Genomic DNA, 25,528 nt, shown 5'->3' with positions numbered 1-25,528 from the left:
GATATATTGTTGGAGATGGAGGAAATAAGAAATCTTGTGGTGATAATGGGTAAGGATCTGAAATTTAGGGGACACATTGCCAAAATTGTGAAGACAGCACAAAGACTTCTGGGAATGATGCAGAGGACATGGATGTGTAGAAGTAGGGAGATTCTTGTTCCGTTGTATAAGGCTTTGATTAGGCCACACATGGACTATTATGCCCAGATTAGATCACCTGGTTTTCAGAAGGACGAAGAGATGTGTTGGAAAGGGTCCAAAGGAGACTGACTAAGGTAATTTCTAACCTCTGGAATGTCGGATATGAGGAAAGATGCAATTTACATAGTCTGGTGGATAGGAAGAAGAGGAGAGATATGATAGAGACCTATAAGTTAGTAAGGACTTGTTATAGGATCAATGTTTGAGAGGTTCTACAGAAAAACAGTGCTAGATCAGGGGAGAACCAGAGGTCATCCCTGGAAACTCCATAAAGAGGGGGTGAGAATTTGAGTATGTTTAAAGCATTGTATAATGAGCTGTCTGTATAATAATAGGACCTCCTAGAAAAGGAGGCGGAATTTAGCAACGTAGATAAAGCAGTAGAAGAATCTTTTTTTTTTTGCTGATTCAAAAATTGAACTGCATGAGGTAAGAGAGTACTTATACTTAGGTGAATTCAGAATATCTTACTTCAGAGTCAGGAGGAATAATTTTTGCTACATAAGGGTGATGAGAAAGGATTCTATGGAAAAAGAAGAAGAGAATCTTATATCATCGAAAAAGGCCTTAACAAGGAAACTGATTGAACATTTTGTTATTGTGTAAACAAGGTGTTTAGTCTAGTAGACGTGATTAAGTATATGTTAAATAAACCAGTAATAGAATGAGTCAGAGAGTGGGTGATCTCTGAAGTGTAAGTTTATTTTAAAAGGCCTTGGATCCAGTTAATTTTGTAGTTGCGTAATTTTATTTGAAGTGTGTATATTGTTTTTGTTTTATTAAATGTGTATATTTTGTATTTGATCTTGAGTCAGCGATTTTTCGGATTCTGAAAGAAAAAGTCATTGCACCAATCAGAATTGAAGCCTTGTGCATATAAATAAAAACACTCGGAAATTAGAAATAATCGTTATAGACAAAATCTCAACAAATGAGGATTGATAATAAATAAATTAATAAATAATCCCCCTCTTTATAACAATTGGTAACAGAGATCAAATCTTTTTATAACAAAATTTTTCATGCAGTACTATCATATCCTTTACACCCCTTGAGTCCACATGTCAGAAATTTGATGATGATGATGATCAGAGGAGCTGATAATTCCCTTGCACATTCTCATAATACATAGGCCAATATGCCATCAAACCCCATGGCTGTGTTTGTATTGAGGTTCTGCAATAGTTGCAGGCATGTTGCCTGCACCTTATACTGCTCATGGGCATGATCACTATTTTGTTTGTAATTATCTCTCAAAAGCTGTATAATTCCATTTCCTTTCCTGCCTGTCATCTATGTTCCCATAATAATAATAATTGCTTAACCTGTACTCATCATGCTAATTTGTGAGTGCATGTCATCTACATTCTTCCGTATACCCCTTGGATTATAGCAGCAGCCAGTTACATATTTAGTTTTGTTTGCCTCTGTCTCTCACAAGATGGCTTCGAATGAACTGCCCTCAGAATCCCTGTTCCCCCTAATGTACTTCTACTCTTTTTGCTTTAATTCCTCTGCTATCATTAGCAAAACCTCTTCCCCCCATCCTGTTTTTTCTACACTCTCTGAAGGCACTGCATTCCTTGCATTCTATTTCTATGACCATATCATCCTCACTCAGCTATGTCTCACTAATGCTTATAACTTTTGGCCAAGTTGTGCTAACTAATGGCAAAAACTCCTAGACTTTTTTTCGAATACTTCTGGCATTGGTATACATAAACTGCAATACCTCTTTCATTCCATAAACTCTCTTACACCTTGTGTTACTTAGCCCACTAAATTTAAGAACCTGGGGTGCTGCATTTGCATTATGGGATCACTCTCTTACTTAATAACTCTAGGTTGCCTGGACCCCTCCCCCCCCCAATAAACATTCTTGTTTTCCTGACTTTGCACTCTGAACATTCACTGAATAGCACTTTCTCAAGACTCCTGACACTTCCCACTTTCTAATCTCTAGGTTGCCTGGACCCACACTCACCTGCATCTGACATAAACATTCTAGTTTTTGTTGCTTTGTACTTTAGAACTCTCATTGAACAATGTTTTCTCAAGACTGCTGATACCAAATTCATTTTGATGCAAGCCATCCACCTTATATAAATCCTTCCCTCCACCAAAATCACTGTACACATCCACAAACTCCATACCGTTCCTACTTCACAGTCTGTGCACTGACTGATTCATAATCAGCTCTCCATCTCAGCTTGCCTCTATCATACTGTGGCAAGAGACTCAACTTTTATTTTCTCACTCTTCTTTTTTGCATGCACTAGCAACTGTCACATACCACACTTTTCACCTTGACTGCATCCTTGCAGCATCACCAATATCCTTAATCTTAGCAGCAGGAAAATATGATTTTGTCACACTCTCCTCAAGGTCTCATCTTTTCAATTAATCACCATACAAAATCCAGTCTATATTCCCACTCTTTCATGCTTTGCTTCGGTGTCGCACCATCTGCTAGGCATTTCTCCAACTACTCGATCTCATGTTTTGTTCTGTGAAGAAATCCATATAAGTGCACATTCTAGTTCTGACGATCAAGATCTTGGTGGATTGATACAGTAAGTGCCTTAGAACACAGAAATATAAAATCTGATAATATTGGTATCTTGACAGATAAATTAATTTAGAGAAAAATTTCGTATAGGAAATTAATAATGATGTAGGACAGTGTTTCTCAAACTTCAGATATCTGTGTACCCCTTCTTAAATTTTCATTACTACCAAGTACCCCCTTATCAAAATAATAATGAATAGATAAATAAAGTGTATTTCATTGTAAATGACTATTTTATTTGAATTTATATGTACATGTAAACAAAAAAAAAAAAAGATTTATTTTTAATAGAACAAAATTTGAATAGGTCCCGTCCATGAAAATCCACATTTCATGTAATTCATAGCATACTTACGAAGATTTTTCATCTGCTTCCTAGTTGGTTCTCTAGAGATGTCAGACGACATACACTTTTATCAATTTCATTTGATCCAGATACAACATCAATGTTTTCTTGTTGCTTACAGCTACTTGTATTTGCTATATATTGCTCTCTTTTGTGCATTTTATAAATCCAGTCTTTAACCAATGCACTTTTTTCCCAAAATTAAAACTAAAAAATCATGGTGCGAGATATGTGGGGATTTTTGGAAACTGAAGTTTTTAGGAAAAAACTGAAAATGGCGTGACTTACCAAGAAGCTCCTATTCACTATTAGCATCGAGAACAGTTTCCTTGTATGCATCGTCAGTCATCTACCCGAATAGCTTCATCTTCTTTTCCATTATTTCAAGCAAAAATTACCAGTAATTTATAAGACTTGAGATATGTAATGAACAATCCTTCACAAATGACTAATGAGAAGTAAAAGCAGAGAAATTTTGAAAAAGTTAACAAAAGATCGCACGAACCAAAGAGAAGCCGACAGTTGAGTTGAAATGCTAATTCTCTTCAACTGAATTCCATAATATCTGAAACACATTCACTATATATTTCTTAGTTTTAACATGTTCACGACGGGATGGTGTCATGCAAAACCATATGGTTTTGCTTGAGTTTATACATCAGTTTCTGCTGGAGGGTAGATGTGATTCATTAGTTAGCGCCGTTTTTATCCCAGCTGTCTCTAATTGCACTATTTGTTGAGAAATATATTACACAGACTGCAAATGCCTCTGTACCTTATTCAGTGGTATAATAAAACTACTTATTTTCCTGATTACTGATTATATGAAGAGCCAAAAGCTTCAATTTGGCAACATAACTCATACCACAAGAGAAATGAAGAGGCTGGGCATCCGGATTTTGGGAATTTGCGAGACAAGATGGCCAGGATCTGGAAAGTGTCAACAAGATAATACAACAATGTATTACTCTGGGAATGATGAGAACAAACATCGACATGGTGTAGCTGTAATAGTAGATGAAGAAATCAATAAATCAGTACTAAATTGGATTCCATTTTCTGAAAGGATAATGCTGTTACAACTTAAGGGAAACCCCGTTAACATAAATATCATCCAAGCTTATGCACCCACAGCTGACAAAAGTGAAGAAGATGTTGAAGAGTTTTATGAACACCTAAAAGAGATTAAAAACCTAACAAAGAAACATGATATAAACATAGTGATGGGTGACTTCAATGCAAAAGTAGGAAGAGGGGTGATGGAGAAATTGTTGGTGAACATGGCTTAGGCACCAGAAATGACAGAGGAGATCACCTAGTCCAGTTCTGTCAGGAAGAAAATCTAACAGTAGCAAATACCTGGTTTAAACATCCACCCAGAAGACTGTATACTTGGAAATCGCCTCAAGATAACCAACGTAACATTGTCCGAAATCAAATTGATTATATACCGATAAATAAAAGATTCCACAGTAGTATAAAGAGTGCAAAGACTTATCCTGGAGCAGATATCTCATCAGACCACAATCCCATAGTTGCAGAAGTACGTCTTAGATTAAAATCAGCTAAAAAATCACAAAAGAAGAAAAAGAAAATTGATGTAGAAAAACTGAAAGACCCGAACATAAATAAAAGTGCCAAGACACAGCTTAACCTGCGATTACAACAGATTAACATAGAAGAAAATAAAAGTGTGGAATCTCTTTGGAATAGCTTAAAGAATGCCATCGTAACAACAAGTATTGAAGAAGTAGGTTATGTGAATAATATAAAACAACAGGAATGGATGACAGATGAGATTCTTTCTCTTATTGATACAAGAAGAATCTACAAAAACAAAGACCTAGCCAGGTATACAGAAACACATAACATCATCAAGAAAAAAATAAAAGAAGCCAAGGAAAATTGGATGAAAAATTTATGTACTGAAATTGAACTGCTTCAGAAGAAACATGATAATTTCAATCTGTATAAGAAAATCAACGAAATTTCCGGAAAACTGAGGAAAAAGCAAATAGTGTCTCTAAGAGACGAAAATGGAAAAATAGTTCTAGAAGAAGAGAATAAAGCACAGATTTGGATAAAATATGTAACAGAACTTTTCAATGATACTAGACAGAAGCCTATAAATATAAAAGATAACATTCAAGGTCCAGCAATCATGAAATGCGAAATAGAGAATGCTATACGAACAAGTAAAACAGGAAAAGCCAGTGGACCAGATGGTGTGCAAACAGAATTTTTAAAATTAATAGAACCAGATAACATCAAACTTCTTGAAAAACTATTTAATGAAATATATGAAAGTGATGAATTTCCATCAGATTGGCTCAAATCTACATTTATCACTATCCCAAAGAAACCCAAAGCGAATTCCTGTGGTGACTTCTGACTTATTAGTCTAATGAGCCAAACATTAAAAATATTTTTGAAAGTAATTCAAAATCGCATTTATAGAAAAAGTGAAGAAACTCTAAGTGAAACACAATTTGGCTTTCGGAATGGTTTTGGTACTAGAGAGGCCCTTTTCTGTACCCAAATATTGATACAAAAATGCATAGAAAAACAGAAATCTGTCTTTATGTGTTTCATAGATTTTGAAAAAGCATTCGACAAAGTCAGACACACTAACTTAATAGAAGTCCTTCAACAAACAAGGCTAGACGAACAAGACATAAGACTAATAACAAATCTGTATTGGAATCAGTCAGCTACCGTTCAATTAGACAACATTACCACCAGTGATATTAACATCAAAAGAGGAGTGAGACAAGGATGTGTGCTCTCACCACTCCTGTTCAACATATACGCAGAGGTAATCCTTAAAAAAGCATTGGAAGAATGTCCAGAGGGAATCGCAATAAATGGAAAGATTGTTAACAACCTACGATATGCAGATGACACTGTGCTAATTGCAGATAACATTATGGATCTTCAAAAACTCATTGACAGAGTATACATAGAAAGCCAAAGAATGGGAATAAATATAAACATCAACAAGACAAAATACATGATCATCAGCAAACATCCAGCCTCATCAATGAAACTTACACTCAATGGGAAAAATATTGATCAAGCGTCAAGATATAAATATCTTGGTTGTTGGCTTAATGAACGGTGGGATCCAGAAATAGATATAAAGACAAGGATTGAAGTTGCACGGCAGTCCTTCATGAAAATGAGAACACTATTCTGCAATAAAGACCTAGACATGGAAGTCAGATGCCGAATGCTGAAATGTTACGTGTGGTCTATTCTGCTCTATGGAGTTGAAACATGGACATCGAAGGCGACGACCATCAAGAAAATCGAAGTCTTTGAGATGTGGCTATACAGAAGAATGCTAAAGATATCATGGACAGAAAAAATTACCAATGAAGAGGTCTTAAAATCCATTTGCAAAGCTAAACATCTTGTACAAATAATCAAGAAACGAAAAACATCATATCTTGGCCACATCATGAGAAACAGCAAATACCAACGTCTACAAACTATTTTGGTAGGAAGAATTGATGGCAAAGGAACTAGAGGAAGAAAAAGAATATCATGGTTTGACAACATCAAGACGTGGACAGGAAAGAGCAGTGCACAACTGCTCAGATTAGCACAAGACCGCAGTTTGTTCGCCAAGATGATCGCTGACCTTCAATAGAAGATAGCACAATAAGAAGAAGAACTCATATCAAAGGTGGAGCATGTAGAATAATAATACAGCTCCTAGGAGCTAAGTTCACATTATGGGTAAATATCAAGAATAGTGATCAGAGCTTGCTCCACCTTTAATATGAGTTGCCTCGGCTTGCACTACCTAAAGGGTCAGTTGCTGCAATATCCAGGTATTTGCTTACGCTTGGAATTGCCGAACTTTATATAGTTTCTATATTCGGCTAAGAAACAATATGGGATGTGATATCCCTTTAACTTAAATACTTATTTTCCTTGTGTCTTCAGTATAGTGACACTGTTGGGGAGGGTGCGTTGTTTACCACAGGGAGCAAGTTACCATCGCCAGGATGAATGTCGTGGCGATAGTAACTCGCAATTTGAGTAGGAGAATTCATACATAATGTATAATTTATTAAGAAATATATACATTTAAAATAATTCTTTTTTTCTTAATAACGATTCTATGCGTAAATGATGCGTAGTCAAAAATTGCCATGTACCCCCTGAAGACCTTTTGCATATCCCCAGGGGTATGCGTATCACACTTTGAGAAACACTGATGTAGGATATTGTTTGTTGATGATGCTTTCATACTTTGGATATATCTGGGGGGAGGAGGAAAGTTTAACTTTTTTCTTTGGATAAATAAATCATCGTTTAAGCATAAACTATTGTGTTGTTGACCTTTATTTATTATTTGTATGTGGTTTTCACCCAAGAAAGGTTTATGTAAACCTGTAATCATTTGAACTGTGGATAGACTAAGGATTCTTTTTTATTTTTCACATAGCCCAGAAAGCCTACTGTAGAGACCAAATATGTAACTTTTTTGACTCACTTTAGGTCTCCAATAAGTGGAACAGTGGTCTCACAGAGAACAATGAAATTTATCTCATACCTAAAAGGACAGACTTCATTGTTGAAAATGTAACCCCTATTTTTAACGTCATCTATGGGAAATAAGTTCCCACGATGAGTATGCCCTAGGGATGAATTAACTCGCAAAGTCGGTGAATACCTGTGGTTATTAAAGAGGGGAACTTTTTATTTTTAATAATGCAGAATGGGTTTTGCATGTGCATCTTCTCCCTATCCATCAGTGCCCATTACAAAAGCCATTATTGTCTTGTACACAATAAGTACTTTTTCTTTTGTTAATTGTATGCCTTGCTGTCGAATATTTGTTTTTTATCTCTCTAATACATAAGCAAACAAAAGCAACAATATAACTTGTTTTGAGAAATTCTTTATAGTATGCTATTTAAATTTTGTATTTTTATCTACATTAGGAGTATTGTTGCCATAGCAGGTGAAGACTTTGCTGTCATTGCTTCTGACACCAGATTGAGCTCTGGATTCTCTATATATACTCGAAATCAGTCCAAGCTATACAAAATGTAAGTACTTTCTTCTAATTGTCTGCTGAAAAAAGTTATGCATTCACTGCTTTTCACACAAGGAAATGATGAAAAGTTATCAGATTGCATAGCTGATTTTTAACGAACGGTTTTCAACAAGATTTTAGTTTACTTTTTTATTTTTATTTATAGTTTACTGCCATAAGAATGTCATTTCATATTTTTCTTTTTTTTTAACCGAAATCTAAAAGACCTTTTATTTGTAATTTGTCATATGATTGAGTATGCATTAAATGTACGACTCTCTTGGGCGGCCTGTGAATGAGCAGCACTGGCATTTACAAACTGTAAACAGTATCTTTATTGTGAGTTCTCTGCAATATATTCAAAATAATGATCTTGCCATTTATTCATTTGGGCTTGATTCTCATCTAAGTTGCAAGGAATGTTTAGAAGGACTTTTGTGGCTTCTCCATCGACCTTGACAACTATTCATGTTAGCAGTATGGAATTTTCAGATGCATCTAAAATGAAGCTATTGTTTCTAGGGCATATATATTAAACATGGAAATATTCTGTTCTCTCATATTTGACACAGATGTCTTAAGGGACTCAAGACTACTAAAGGTACATTAGTCACCAAGGGCATACTAAAGCATTTGATGTGAAGTCATTAGCCTCTACATACAAGTAGCTTAGTCGTGAAGTGACATCACGTGCAAAATTTGTTTGCTTACACTTGGATAAAGGATGAAACTAAGAATATCACTTCTTGCCATCTTTAATTTATAGTATAACCAAGTGAAAAAACTTTCAACATCTTTCTCTAATCCAGAGTATTTTAGTAATAAGGTGTGACACCTTTTGACTACTTGTATATGGAAATATGACTTCTGCACTATTTCAACCTTGGTATCACTTCCAGGTCTGGCTCCCACTGATGAGACTGCAATAAAGGTCAAAACTGGTCTTGGTAGTGGCTCTTCCCATAATGCTTAGCATTATACATGTCTGTAAGGATATGTACTTTGCATTATGGGATACTAAGGCATATGATGTGAAGTCGTCAGCCTCTATATATACAAGTAACCCAATCGAAGTGACTTTGCATGCAAATTTTGTTTGCTTACATTTGGATGAAACCAAGAATATAATTTCTTGCCAACTTTAATTTATAAAATGTGATATGGGAAAATCATGTGACACTAGCATCGTTATCATCCCAATACCATAGCACATTTGGGAGGACAACATAATATTTTCTCATCATCATCATCAAATTCCTGACATGTACCCTCGAGGGGTGTACAGGATGATAGTACTACATGAAAAATTTACATCATTTCTAACTTCCTATCTACAATTTTCCTCCAAATCAGTCTGTTACTTGTTAAGACTCCAATATTATCATTATCAGATCTTATATTTCTATCGCCTAAGGCACATTGAACTGTATCAATCCACCTATATGTTGGTCTTCCTCTGGGTCGTTTTCCCAGGTTTATTAAAGTTGTTTATTAAATGTGAGGGCTGGATATGAATCCAATTTAAGATGTAAGGAAGTTTTATAAGCTATTTTAGTTGAAAATGAGTTAGCCAGTCTTATGGTGTCAGGATTTTTTACCTCTGCAAAACAGACAAACTGCCCAGAGAACACAAACAGTTAATAGGCAGTATAGTCTTAGATGCTTTGCTAGGTTCCAGAACTCTGTCTTTATATTCATTTTTTTTTTAATTGATCTGTCTGTTCATACTCCCTGGCATTTTATTAATAAACACCAGACTATGACTGTGTATCCTTTACTGAAGAAGTAAGCTCTGACTAATCATCCAGACTTCCTTCTGAGAATAAAAGGATCTCTATTTCTTACTTAAAGGAAACCTATAAAAATATAGCTAGTGTCCTTGAAAAGTTTAATTTATATGCTACATTCAAGCTGGTACAGAAGTTTTAGTTTAGTTAGGGAACAGGGAGATGCAGCTCTCATATCCTGATGTATATGAGAGAAAGAGAAACCACTTTTTTGTGGTCTTTCTCAGTGGAAGATGAAAATCATCAGTACAGCACAGTAGAATTTTTAAGAATGTAATCCTCTTAACTGTGCCATTGTAAAATTTTGGTGCATTCCTGGGTCAGTGAGTGTGCTAGTATAAATTATGTCTTGCTGGTGATTGCTCTAATAATATGTTTACTTTTTTTTTTTAAAAAAAAAGTATTTCTTTTATCCCTCATTATCAATATAACAAATAAGGGAGCATTTTCCTCATAATCTGTAGGTTTATATATGGTTTGAAATGCATAAACATTCAACTTGTGTGGGGGAAAAAGTGCTGGTTTACAGAGTTAATTATGAAAGCAATTTATGATTATCTAGAGGAGGTTTTGCAAGTTATAATATGCTAGTCATATGAAAAGATATGTTAACATGTTCCTGAGCTGATAATTTTTCAAATTAAGATTATCAAATCAAGAAAAATATAAATTTTTATTTACAAATAAAAATGTATATATATATATTTTTTTTTAAATTTTATTATTATTTATTTTTTGACTCAGTCACTCTAATTTTAAATAGTTAAACAGATTTAGTTATTTAAAAAACTAATCATAGTTTGGAAAATTATTAGTGCAGTAGCATATTAACATATCTTTTCATATGACTAGCATATTGCAACTTTTAAAACCTCTTTAAACAATAACAAATTGTCTTCATAACTACTGTTGGAACATCCTACCTAACTGACTGTTCCAATTATGTTGGTTTGTTGAACTTATCCTTTCCTCTTTAAATTCCGTTTTTCTTTGTTAGTTGTTGATTGATGCTCATCTGAATATAAAGAAATTTATATTATACTGCGCCACCCTATATTTAGATTATCACTTTATTTTCAGGCCAAGGTTGTTAATAGTATTTAAGGCTTCCGCAAAGGTCCGATTAATTTTATGAGCTGTGTAATGAAAGAAAATCAGGCAAACACCAAGTTTAACTCAACAGAAGAAAACATTTAATGTGGAATGGTACAGTATAAACATACAAGTATAACTATCTGCAAAAAAGTTATCCAATTAAATATTTACAAGAATTCATATTCAAATATTAGTAACTTCTAGGTTAGGTTTGTGGATTATGACTAATGTTGACATTTCTTAATTCTAAAGCTTTAGTATTTCCTTCACATAGTTCTCTCTATCCATTTGGATGAATCATATCACAAATATATTAGCTCAGTTTAAAGTATTCAGAATAATTACAATCTATTAACTATCAAACATTCATTTTTCAGTTCTTTATGCTCAGTCAATCAAGTTGAGATTAGTTCTTAAAAGTTTAAGCTTCCAAATGTTACAATAACTAATCTTATGACAGGCTACACTATATTCTTTCTCAGTCAGCTAACACTTAATAGAACAACATAACACTTATTGTTTCAAGGGGAAAGTACTTCAGTACATCTAACATCCGACCATTGATTGACCTAACACCACAGCTAAAGTCAAAATATATCCGATGGAATTAACTGATATTGCTTCACAAGTTATAGAAAGGACAACTCTTACTGGGTTACCACTTCTAAGCATCGAATTCGCATAGGCACATTTGAATTTTTTGTTGAACTTTTACTTTATGGCAACACAATTCAAAAGAAATCTTCCAGTATAATAACTGAATTATAGACACAGAAATACACAAGTCTTGATGCACTTGGTTTAAGTTATTTACTGATTCCTTATTTTCTTCTATGTATTAACTTCAGTTCTGCACTATTCTTCCACTAACCATTGAGAAATTATTGTAGTATCAGAACTCCTATAGAAGTAATTCAAATTGCCTATTAATTCCTTGTCCCTTCTTAGTCGATTTTCGGCATATATCAACTCCCCTTCTGCCACTCACTAACGATCTCAATGCTGTCTCTATGGCTTCTCTCTTTACTTTTGTTTTCCAATCAACTACGTTCTCCTTTTCCTACCAAAGTCTGGTTTTAACCAGTTCAGCTTATATCAACTGGCTTTACTCTATATACACAGTAGTTCACACTCTCAGCACAAGCTAACTAAAATAAACTCCGTTTCGGCATCAGCAGCCAATCAAATCCCATCAGTAGAATTCCATAAATTTACTTTTACTTATAGAAATAACAAAAAAAATATATCATAGTTCACATAAGATACATTTAAATTTATATACACACAGTTTCTTATAATAAATTTTACAGAATAAAGTAAATAAAATGAATGACATTTTTATATAGAGTCTTATTATTACTATTACATATCCTAAGATTATATAATTAATTAATAATAAACAAAATTCAAAGCATTTATATGAATAACATATTACAAGCAAGAGACTAACAACAAATAATATTTACAAGTCTTGCTTATGACATGGTGGATTATGTTAAATATGAATTAAGTATTATAATACACAGAATATCTTCATTCACAATTTAACACTACCTTTGTAAATCAGTACTTATTCTTCTTTGCCAATGCATGAAAAGAATAAGCTAATTAGAGATAGTAGTTTCTACTTCCAGATGAAGAATAACAGGAACACATAAAATACTTTTTTTTCTTAAGGTGATGTTTGTTTCATGTGCAACATAATTCATGGATAGAAGTATTATCATCATCAAATTCCTGCCATGTACCCTCAAGTGGTGTACAGGATATGATAGTACTACATGAAAAAATTACATCATTACTAACTTCCTATCTACAATTTTCCTACAAATTAGTCTGTTACTTGTCAAGACTCCAACATTATCAGATCTTATATTTCTATCGTCTAAGACACTTTGTACCGTATCAATTCACCTATATCTTGGTCTTCCTCTGGGTCGTTTTCCTGCCAACCTGGCAGAGATCACTTGTTTTGCTAATCTTTTCTCTCCCATTCTATTTAAGTGACCCATACCACGTGAGATTAGCTCTGCTAACGCATTCCTGGATGCTGACAATGTCAAGTTATTTCCTAATATCCACGTTTTTAATATGATATTGCTATTGATGCCATCTGTTCACGCCTTTAATCTTTCTCAGGATTCTCATATCTGCGGTCTCTAGTCTTTGGTCAAGTGTTTTACTTCTGACCCAGCTCTCAGATCCATAAGTTAAAACTGGTTTGAACACTGTCTTGTATACAGCTAATTTATTGTTCCGACTAATTTCTCTCTTATTCCATATGAATTTATTCAATTGACTTCTCACCATACCAGCTTTGCTGATTCTGGTGTCTATTTCTATATTTAATTTACCATCATCATCACTAAAAATCGTGCCTAAGTACCTGAAATGTTTTACTTGTTCCACAGGTTCTCCATTCACAACCCAGTTGACATTTTCAATGATTCTGCCTATTTTCATTGTCTTTGTCTTTTTATGGCTGACTTTCATACCATATCTATTACAACAGTTATTCAATTTAGTCAGGGAATCTTGCAGACTTGTAGCGGATTTATTTAGAAGTATAACATTGTCTGCATAAAGCAAAGAGCTGATATTAACATCTTCAATTTTGATATGATGTTTAATATCACTTTCCTTCATAATGTGATCCATATAGATAATGAATAACAGAGGGGATAATGTACATCCTTGTCTCACACCAGATTTAACATTAAACCATCTTCCTGTACTTCCTTCAATTCTAACTGCTGACTTACAACTCAAATAAAGACTAAGTATTGCTTGATATAATGACCCATTGACACCATATAACTGCAGCGTATTGAATAGCTTCTCTCTTGGCACCTTGTCATATGCCTTTTCCAAATCGACGAAACTTAAATACAGATCTTTGTTATATTCCCATGCTTTCTCGACTATTTGTCGCAAAGTGAAGATCTGATCCTGACAGCCTCTATTTGGCCTGAATCCATGTTGTTCTTCACCCAGCTTTTCTTCCACAATTCTTCTCAACTGTTTCTCAAGTATACTTGCATAGATCTTGCCAGGAACATTCAGTAGGGAAATACCTCTGTAATTCTCACATTCAGTTTTATTTCCCTTTTTATATATTGGTACTATGAGAGCTCTACTCCAATCATCAGGAATTCGTCCCTCTGTCCATGCTTTCTGAACTATGCAGTGCAGCCACTGTAGGACTCTTATACCACCATATTTCAGCATTTCTGGTCGAATATCATCTACTCCTGCTGCCTTTCCACATTTCAATCCTTTGAGGGCTTTTTCTACTTCAAGTATGGATATGTATTCCTGACTGCATGCCTGGTCAGTGTTTTTTATCACTGTGCTGTCATCACTGCTTGTTTCATTTAGCAGTTTTTCAAAGTAATTACTCCATACTTAAAGGATATCCTTTTCTCCCATTTTCATGTCACCTTTATCATCTCTAACTCCTTTTACAGCACTCTTTCCTCCATTCCTAAGCTTCTTCAACAACCTCCAGAATATTTTGCCACCTTCTTGATATTGATTTTCTATATTCTTGCCAAAGTCCTCCCATGACTTTTGTTTAGCCAGTTTTACACAGTGTTTAGCATTCTTGCATTTGTCTCTGTATTCTCTAAGAGCACAAGCTGATTTATTTGACAGGAACTTTTGATATGCTTTCTTCTTTTCCTTCACTGCTTCTTTAACTTCCTGTGTCCACCAGGGAGTTCTGATTTTTTATCCTTGCAGACAACCTCACCACATGCCTCTCTGGCAGAATCAATCAATGTTTTCTTCAGAGTTTGCCACTGAATCTCCAAGGTTTGATTCCTGTTCTCAAACTCTTTCATTTTTTTTTTCAATAATCGTTCTGTATTTTAGTCTACAGTTCACATCTGAGAGCTGCTCAACTTTTATTCGCTTTAAAACTTTCTTACATGTTATTCTTAGAATGATTAAAAATTGACCTTGGAACTCCCACTATTACAGGCCTAATATGCATGTGTTAGGATTCAGGGCCAAAAGATTGTGGCAGGTATCTGCTGCTATCTGTTGATTCACACATAGCTTTGGCTTACTATCAGTGATGGTTTGAAGTTTGGCTGTTCTCTGTCTCTTCAAAACCATGAAATTAAAAAAATAAAAATAAAAAAAAACCTTAAATATATTATCAACTATAAAAACAAAACTTTCAATTTTATCAATATATCAGCACTGAAGTTTTTTCATGAAGCACCTCTGATTTCAAATCAATATAACATAGCATGCTTATTTTGTTTAGAAGCAACCCCAAGTTTTGAACTTACTGGCTTGGACCTTTGATTTACTGATAAAACTATTATGAAATTTACATTAGGTTATATTAAATCAACAATAGATAATGCATTTTGGAAAACATATTTAGGGTGGAACTGCAGTATTGCATACTTCAACTATTTTCATAAACCTGATTTAACTGATATAGTATCTAGATAATTATTTTAGAGACTTACGAGTGGAACCAAAGTGCCATAAAAGAATAAGATAGAAAGGTATTAAAAATGATAAACTTAAAATATTAAAGCATAGAGGTTTAAAATACATAGAGAAGTAAAACACAAGAAAGGGATGAAGAAATAAAATATCTCATAATTGCACTATTTGAGCTCTTTCAATGTGGCATCATCTTCACAATCTCCTGAGAGATAACTTGAATAACCTATGAATTTCTATCATGTTCCCTCTTTCCCACCTATGAACTAAACTTTGCAACCCACACATTTTCATCCTATCCTCATAGGGAACATTCTACAGACCTGTGACCAACTTAGTCACTTCTCTTTCTACCTCCTGATCCCGAAGAAACCCAATTGAACAAATCTATGTATGTAATCATAGTAATCAAGATGCGGCTAAATCATAGTCTTATAAAGAGGGAAAATAACTTCCTTATCTTTACTTGTGTTTTTCAGCATCCAAGTAATCTTTAAAGCTGTGGTATGTCCTCTAAACTCCTCTGTCCACCATTACCACTGAGTCCATAGCCTCATCAGTTTCCTGCAATCCAGAAAACTACCCCAAGTACATTACCTTACATTTTGCAACATTAAATTGATAATCATTTTCCTTTACCCACAAAGCTGATTTGTTTAAATTCCTGCAGGATATTTACATCACCTTTATGATTTATTGACCTCCCCATATTTTATTATTATTGTATTATTTTATTATCTTTTCATAGAAAGCAATAACCAGAATGCACAGAAAAATCTAAATTAAGGATGTCAGTAGGAAAGTCCTTAGAAAGTAAAAGTTTGTTGACTGAAAGAGTAAAACGTCAAAGCTCACCATGATGCACGAGCTGCAAAGGTACTCATTTCTGATGTGAGGTATTCTTTCTTGCAGAAAGAATGTTTCATATTAGAAATGAAATGTAGATATTCTTTCTGTATGAATATGAATTTCCTCTTAGATTAAGTATTTTTGATAAAAATCTTGAGACCTTATAAGTAGGATAACCAATATGATCAATAGCCAATTGATCATATTGATCAATAAACAAATGCCAATTTTATGTTGTATTTTTGGAAATGCATATAATCCTTATAAATTATGAAGAATCTGTAATTCATGAAGGTTCTGGCATCAAAGAATTAGCATTGTCTAGCAACCAATTCTGTTTATTCACTTGTGATTTGGTGGAATCTCTGATGATAAGTTTATAGGTGGAATGAACTCTAAGAAGCCTAATCTTATATCAGCTGAATCCACAGTCATTGTGGAATTTCCCTCATCTGCTTTGGAGATAGTATTTTTATTTTTATTTATTTATTTATTTTAGTGTAGAGCTCCTATTTCTGGCCTGAAAATTAAATTTGTTTGTGTCTGCTGATCCGTGTAATAATTCTGCTCTGGCTGGATGGAATTTAAAAATCTGTAATTTAGGATATCCACTAAAATTTATTCTTTCATCTCAATTTTGGTTTTAGTAAGATCCTTTTTATTGGCAGAATTGAGAAAAGTAGTAGTAGTCTACAGTACATATTCCATTCCAAAAACAGATGTAACTTCAATTATTGTGGTGTTTATATATATAACAAAAAAAAAAAACATTTTTATTACTGTCTCAGCTTTCTATATTTCAACATTTATTTTGTAATATTTTTATTATGTTATTTAATTTCTTTATCTTTTTATTTCTGTAACATGTTGAAGGTGTGCTTAATCAGTCATCATTTGAATATTTATGAACTGTCAGAATGGAAAAATCCTGAAGTTTCATAAGATCCAGTTAAGTGTGATAATTGATCACAACAGATAAGAGTATTTTTATATTTGGTTCTAGGTCAAATGCTACAGTTCTTGGATGTTCTGGTTGTTGGTGTGATATCTTAACATTTACACGTGTGCTGGAAGCAAGAATGAAGGTAATGTGTTTAAATTGTAATAGTATTTTGATTGGAATGCCAAGAAATTGAAAAAATATATGGGTTCATTTGATTTTAATATTTATAGGTTGGATTTTTTTAAATAGCAAATATGAAATTGGATAATACTTAGGGTATTTCATTCATCTACTAACTTTCTATAAACAATATTCCTACAAATCAACTGGTATTATCTCTCCAATATTATCTGATGTTATATTTTTCTCTTGTAAGGCACTTTTTACTGTAACAATCCATTTAAATCTTGATCTTCCTCTGGGTCTTTTTCCTGCCATTCTGTTTAAGTGGCCATACTACCTGAAATTAGCTAGCTCTGAATGCTAACAATGTCAAGTTCTTTTCTAATATCCTCATTTTTAATATACTGCTATTGATGCCATTTGTTCAGTTCCCTATTCATTCTCAGAACTCTATCTCTAGTCTTGAATCAAGTGTTTTATTTCTAAACCAGCTAGCTCTCAGATCCATAAATTAAAATTGATTTGAAAACTGTCTTGTATACAGCTAATTTAGGGTTTTAACTAATTTCTTTCTTATTCCATATAAATTTATTCAGCAGATTTCCTATCATACCAGTTTTACTAATTCTGTTGTCTATTTCTATATTTAATTTGCCATCTTCACTAAAAATTGTGCCTAAATAGCTGAAATGTTTTACTTGTTCTATAGGTTCTCCATTCAGGATACAGTTGATGTTTTCAATGTTTCTTGCCTATTCTCATTGTCTTTTTATTGCTGATTTTCATCATCATCAAATTCCTGCCATGTACCCTCAAGGGGTGTACAGGATATGATAGTACTACATGAAAAAAATTACATCATTATTAATTTCCTATCTACAATTTTCCTCCAAATCAGTCTGTTACTCGTCAACACTCCAATATTATCAGATCTTATATTTCTATCGTCTAAAGCACTTTGTACCGTATCAAACCACCTACATCTTGGTCTTCCTCTCGGTCGTTTTCCTGCCAACCTGGCAGAGAACACTTGTTTTGCTAATCTTTCCTCGCCCATTCTGTTTAAGTGACCATACCACCTGAGATTAGCTCTGCTAACGCATTCCTGGATGCTGACAACGTCAAGTTCTTTCCTAATATCCTCGTTTTCAATATGATACTGCCATTGATGCCATCTGTTCACGCCTATAATCTTTCTCAGGACTCTCATATCTGACATCTCTAGTCTTTGGTCAAGTGTTTTACTTCTGACCCAGCTCTCAGATCCATAAGTTAAAACTGGTTTGAACACTGTCTTGTATACAGCTAATTTAGTGTTCCGACTAATTTCTCTCTTATTCCATATGAATTTATTCAATTGACTTCCCACCATACCAGCTTTGCTGATTCTGTTGTCTATTTCTATATTTAATTTACCATCTTCAGTAAAAATTGTGCCTAAATAGCTGAAATGTTTTATTTGTTCCACAGGTTCTCCATTCACAACACAGTTGACATTTTCAATGATTCTGACTATTTTCATTGTCTTTGTCTTTTTATTGCTGACCTTCATACCATATCTATTACAAGAGTTATTCAATTTAGTCAGAGAATCTTGCAGACTTGTAGCGGATTTATTTAGAAGTATAACATCATCCGCATAAAGCAAAGAGCTGACATTAACATCTCCAATTTTGATATCATGTTTAATACCACTTTCCTTCATAATGTGATCCATATAGATAATGAATAACAGAGGGGATAATGTACATCCTTGTCTCACACCAGATTTAACATTGAACCATCTTCCTGTACTTCCTTCAATTCTAACTGCTGACTTACAACTCAAATAAAGACTAAGTATTGCTTGATATAATGTCCCATTGATACCATATAACTGCAGCGTATTGAATAGCTTCTCTCTTGGCACCTTGTCATATGCCTTTTCCAGATCGACAAAACTTAAATACAGATCTTTGTTATATTCCCATGCTTTCTCGACTATTTGTCGTAAAGTGAAGATCTGATCCTGACAGCCTCTATTTGGCCTGAATCCAGCTTGTTCTTCACCAAGCTTTTCTTCCACAATTCTTCTCAACCGTTTCTCAAGTATACTTGCATAGATCTTGCCAGGAACACTCAGTAGGGAAATACCTCTGTAATTCTCACAAATGCAGTTTTATTTCCCTTTTTATATATGGGTACTATAAGAGCTCTACTCCAATCATCGGGAATTCGTCCCTCTGTCCAGGCTTTCTGAACTATGCAGTGCAGCCACTGTAAGACTCTTATACCACCATATTTCAGCATATCTGGTCGAATATCATCTACTCCTGCTGCCTTTCCACATTTCAAGCCTTTGATGGCTTTTTCTACTTCAAGTATGGATATGTATTCCTGAACTGCATGCCTGGTCAGTGTTTTTTAACCACTGTGCTGTCATCACTGCTTGTTTCATTTAGCAGTTTTTCAAAGTAATTACTCCATACTTCAAGGATATCTTTTTCTCCCGTTTTCATGTCACCTTCATCATCTCTAATTCCTTTTATAGCACTCTTTCCTCCATTCTTAAGCTTCTTCAACAACCTCCAGAATATTTTGCCACCTTCTTGATATTTATTTTCTATATTCTTGCCAAAGGCCTCCCATGACTTTTGTTTAGCTAGTTTTACACAGTGTTTAGCATTTTTGCATTTGTCTCTATATTCTCTAAGAGCACAAGCTGACTTATTTGACAGGAACTTTTGGTATGCTTTCTTCTTTTCCTTCACTGCCTCTTTAACCTCCTGCGTCCACCAGGGAGTTCTGATTTTTTTATCCTTACAAACAACCTCACCACATGCCTCTCTGGCAGAATCAATCAATGTTTTCTTCAGAGTTTGCCAATGAATCTCCAAGGTTTGATTCCTGTTCTCAAACTCTTTCATTTTTCCTTCAATAATCTTTGTGTATTTTAGTCTACAGCTCACATCTGAGAGCTGCTCAACTTTTATACGCTTTAAAACTTTCTTACATGTTATTCTTTTCAATATGAAATTCAATTTTATCCTGCTCAAGACTAAATAGTGATCACTTCCGATTTCAAATCCTCTGTACACTCTGGTGTCCTGCACCAGGGAGAAAACATCACTATCAACAATAACATAGTCAATGAGATTTTTCTTATTCCTAGCCTCTTCTCTCCATGTGAATTTGTGCACATTTTTATGTTGGAACATGGTGTTAGTAATAACCAGTCCATGTCCTGAGCAGAAATCCAACAGATATTTGCCATTATTATTAGCTTTGCTCTTTTCTCCAAATTTTCCCAAAATATTTTTGTATGTCTCACAATCATTTCCTACTCTACTATTTAGATCCCCAACAAGGACCAACTTTTCCTTTTTCATTGTGTCAGTTGCTTTTTCTAAAGCCTCAAAAAATTCCTCCACTTCTACCTTAGTAGAGCCTTCTCTGGGACCATAGGCACAAATAAGTCTCATTGTCCAGTTCCCCATTCTCATATTTGCCCACATTACTCTACTTGAGACTGACTGCCATTCAAGAAGATTAGCCTCGTATTTTGTGTTGAATACTATGGCTACTCCTTCTTTTCCTTGATTGTCATTGCCTGAATATAACATTTTGTATTTATTGCTCAGAAAGATCTCACCAGTTTTGGTCTTTTTTGTTTCAGTCACCCCTATTATGTCGATCTGGTACTTATCTAATTCCTCAGCTAGCTCCATTTCTTTGCCATTCAGGCTTCTTACGTTGATAGTACCGATCTTTAACTCTGGTGATGTTGAGTTGGGGTTTATTTTCAGATTTGTTCCAGTAGCTGACTTTTCGCTGTTCGCCCTGGTTCCCTGGCGAAAACAACGGGGGCCTTGTTTAACCGGGCAATGCCCCAGCCGGCATGAAATTTTGTCATGTTGTACCATCATTTTTTATTTTGGTTTAACCAATAAGAATACAATTTGGTCGGCTAAATCCCAAATTGCCAGCCCATCCTCGTTCGTTCAGTATCAAAGTAGATACCCAACAGGGTGCACCACGAGAAGGTGAGGATTGGACATTAGGTCAGAAGCCCTGGTCGGTTCTCCGCATTCCTTTAAAGGCTATGTGGAGGTCTCCTCTCAGTTATACAGCTTTGACCCTTAAGCACCCCAATATGCACCCCAACAAGCAATATGTATTGCTTGTTATAATATTCCATTTACACTGTATAACTGAAGTATTTTGAACGGCTTTTCTCTTGGCACCTTGTCATATGCCTTTCCCAGATCTAAATAGTTCTTTGTTATATAAGGGATGCTAAAGAGTTAAAGCCAAATAACTGGAAGTCCTTCACATCACCTTTATGGAATATAAAGAACCAGCTGGGGTCACCTGATGTCTAATCATCACTTTCACATGGTGTGCCCTGTCATTAGATATCTACTTGGTAGAGAATAAAAGATATGCTGGCAATTTGAGACTTTTGCTGACCAAATTGTATTCTCTATTGGCTAGAGAGATTGTATTCTCTAGAGAGTACAATTTGGTGTGTGCGTGATGGTATAACATGATGAGATTCATGCTGGCTGGGACATTGCCTGGTTATACAAGACACCCATTGTGTTTAGCAGGGAACCAGAGTATGGAATGAAAAGTCAGCTACTGGGACATACTCCAACTCATTATCTAGAGGCAGAAGAAAAAAACCCAGTGTCAGAACAAATGAAGATAGGACTAATCAGTATAACGAATAATAATAGAAAGGACATCAAACTTGCGGAATAACTGGAAATTTATTACATGGACATAATTGGCATAACAAAGAAGACAAAAACAGGTAAAATCTTATTAAATAATGAATATACAATGTTATATCCGGGCATTAACGACCAAGTAAGGAATGAGTAGCAATAGCATTCAACACCAAACATGAAGATAAACTTCTTGACTGGAGGGCAATTTCAAGTAGAGTTATGAAGACAAATTTCAAATTGGAGAAATTAACAATGAAACTTATTTGTGCCTATGGTCCCAGAGAAGGGTATTCTAAGGAAGAAGTGGAGGAATTTTTCGAGTCATTAGAGCAAGCAGCATAAAGAAAATAGAAAAAGTGGTCCTTGTTTGAGATCTAAACCAGTGTTTCTCAAAGTGTGGTATGCGTAGTACCCCTGGGGATAGTTGAAAGATCTTCATGCGTTACGTGGCAATTTTTGGCTATGCATCATTAACGCATGGAATCATTATTAAGAAAAAAAGAATTAAAAGAATTAATTTAAAGGTATATATTTCTTAATAAATTATATATATATTAAATTATATTATGTATGAATTCTGCTACTCAAATTGTGAGCTATTATCGTCTTGATGTTCATGTCGGGATGATAGTAACTCGCACCCTGCGATAAATAACACACCCTCAGCAACAGCTACTATACTGCAGGCGCACAAAAAACAATTAGTTTTATTATGTTCCTGAATAAGGTACAGAGACATTTACAGGCTGTAATATACTTCTCAACAAATAGTGCAATTAGATACAACTGGGATAAAAATGGAGGTAACTAATGAATCACATGTCCCATCCCACAAAAGCATATGTTGCACTAGCAGCATATGGTTTTGTTAGACACCACCCCACCCTGAATTTGTTAAAACTAAGAAATATATAGTGATTGTGTTTCAGATATTAAGGAATTCACTTCTCATTAGTAAACGGAAAATCACCTGGAGAAGATAAGCTAGGTTCAGAACTATATAAATATGCAGGAACAAGATTCAAAAAAAGACTCTTATTATTTTTAAATAAAATTTACTCAACTGGTATCCCCCCCAATAGAATGGAAAAAAGCAATTGTGATTCCTATCTTTAAGAAAGGTAATAGAGATGACCCTAAAAACTATAGAGGTATCAGTATACTAAATTCCTGTTACAAAATATATAGCAGAATCTTAAATAACAAACTAATGAAATATTCCGAAAACTTTATTCTAGAGATACAGAATGGATTTAGAAAAGGATGATCATTTATAGACCCAACCTTTTGCCTAAAATTAATAGTAGAGAAAAGAAGAGAATATAATTTGGAAACACATATTGCATTTATTGACTTTGAAAAACCATTTGACAAAGTTAAAAGAAAGACAAATACCAAATAATATTCTAAAAGCTATCACAAGTATATATGAAAATAATCAAATACAAATAAGATTAAATCACGAGCTATCATATACGAGAGAGATAAACCAAGGGGTCCGACAGGGATGTCCCCTCTCAGCAATTCTTTTTAATATCTACTTAAATGAAATAATAATAAAATGGAGTAAAAATTTACACCAAGGAATTAAACTTTCACCTACAGTTAACTTAAACACTCTCCTCTTTGCAGATGACCAAATAATAATTACAAATTCTGAAGATAACTTACAGAAAGCTATTTTAAATCTAAATGAGATATCCAAAGATTATGGTATGATAATATCAACGGAAAAATCAAAAACTATGGCCTTTAAAAGACAAGATCCAGCAAGAACTAAAATAGTAATAGATAACAAGATCTTAGAACAGGTGAATTCATTTAATTACCTAGGATGTATGATCACATATGAAAATGAAAAAGATATAAACGTAAAAATTGCAAAATATTTAAAAATAACAAGTGTAATTAACTATATTTAAACCAAACCTAGTTCAAAAACAAACCAGGCTAAAAGTATACAATACATTAGCCTTATCGGTCTTAATGTATGGAAGCGAAATCTGGACAATAAAACAAAAAGACAAACAAAGATTAACAACAGCAGAAATGAAGTTTATGAGAAAAACTGCAAAGTATACCTTATTTGATCACAAAAGAAACGAAGATATTATGAAAGAATTAAACCAAGAACCAGTAATAGAAAAAATTAAAAAATATAAGCATAAATGGATGGAACACGTTCAAAGAATGAAAACATAAAGATTACCAAAACAAGCCTTAAAGTACAAGCCATTAGGAAAAAGAAAACCAGGATGTCCTCTTAAATGATTCAACGATGACTTCTAAGGCCGGAACAGGCCATGCTAGGCCTAAATCCTTGATATGTATGATGATGATGATGATGACTTCTTATTAGTCATTCGTGAAGGATTGTTCATTACTTATCTCATGCCTTGTAAATTACTGGTAATTTTTGCTTGAAATAATGGGAAAGAAGATGACTTTGACAGTGCACACAAGGAAATCCCCCCCTCGCGAGGCCGGAAGTAGTGATTGCGAATAGGAGCTTCTTGATAAGTCATACCCATTTTCGGTTTTTTTCTGAAAACTTTAGTTTATGAAAATCCCCACATATATCTTGCACCGTGATTTTTTTGCTTAATTTGGGAAAAAATGCAAGTTATATTCAAGTAAATACGGTAATTTTTTTAGCTTTCAAATACTAAAGTATGGATCATTGGTTAAAGACTGGATTTAAAAATGGACCAGAAATGCTGAAGTATGGTGGTATAAGAGTCTTACAGTGGCTGCACTGCATAGTTCAGAAAGCCTGGACAGAGGGACGAATTCCCGATGATTGGAGTAGAGCTCTCATAGTACCCATATATAAAAAGGGAAATAAAACTGAATGTGAGAATTACAGAGGTATTTCCCTACTGAGTGTTCCTGGCAAGATCTATGCAAGTATACTTGAGAAACGGTTGAGAAGAATTGTGGAAGAAAAGCTTGGTGAAGAACAAGCTGGATTCAGGCCAAATAGAGGCTGTCAGGATCAGATCTTCACTTTACGACAAATAGTCGAGAAAGCATGGGAATATAACAAAGATCTGTATTTAAGTTTTGTCGATTTGGAGAAGGCATATGACAAGGTGCCAAGAGAGAAGCTATTCAATACGCTGCAGTTATATGGTGTCAATGGGGCATTATATCAAGCAATACTTAGTCTTTATTTGAGTTGTGAGTCAGCAATTAGAATTGAAGGAAGTACAGGAAGATGGTTTAATGTTAAATCTGGTGTGAGACAAGGATGTACATTATCCCCTCTGTTATTCATTATCTATATGGATCACATTATGAAGGAATGTGGAATTAAACCTGATATCAAAATTGGAGATGTTAATGTCAGCTCTTTGCTTTATGCGGATGATGTTATACTTCTAAATAAA

At 34.2% G+C, this 25,528-nt stretch overlaps 1 protein-coding gene across 1 annotated transcript in view; it reads left to right on the top strand.

Annotated features, from left to right (window-relative positions):
- Positions 1-25,528, top strand: part of Prosbeta6 (proteasome beta6 subunit) — a 65,880-nt gene that overhangs the window by 2,190 nt on the left and 38,162 nt on the right. The window contains exons 2-3 of the mRNA XM_090397159.1: positions 8,072-8,179; positions 17,365-17,446. Coding sequence (XP_090253285.1) covers positions 8,072-8,179; positions 17,365-17,446 — 190 coding nt within the window. The remainder of the gene's footprint in view (positions 1-8,071; positions 8,180-17,364; positions 17,447-25,528) is intronic.

Source organism: Typopeltis vanoorti, chromosome 8 (genome assembly GCF_054136105.1).
Source record: "Typopeltis vanoorti isolate ZY-2024b chromosome 8, IOZ_Tvanoo_1.0, whole genome shotgun sequence".
Classification (NCBI taxonomy): domain Eukaryota; kingdom Metazoa; phylum Arthropoda; class Arachnida; order Uropygi; family Thelyphonidae; genus Typopeltis; species Typopeltis vanoorti.
This window is presented reverse-complemented; position numbering and strand designations above follow the sequence as displayed.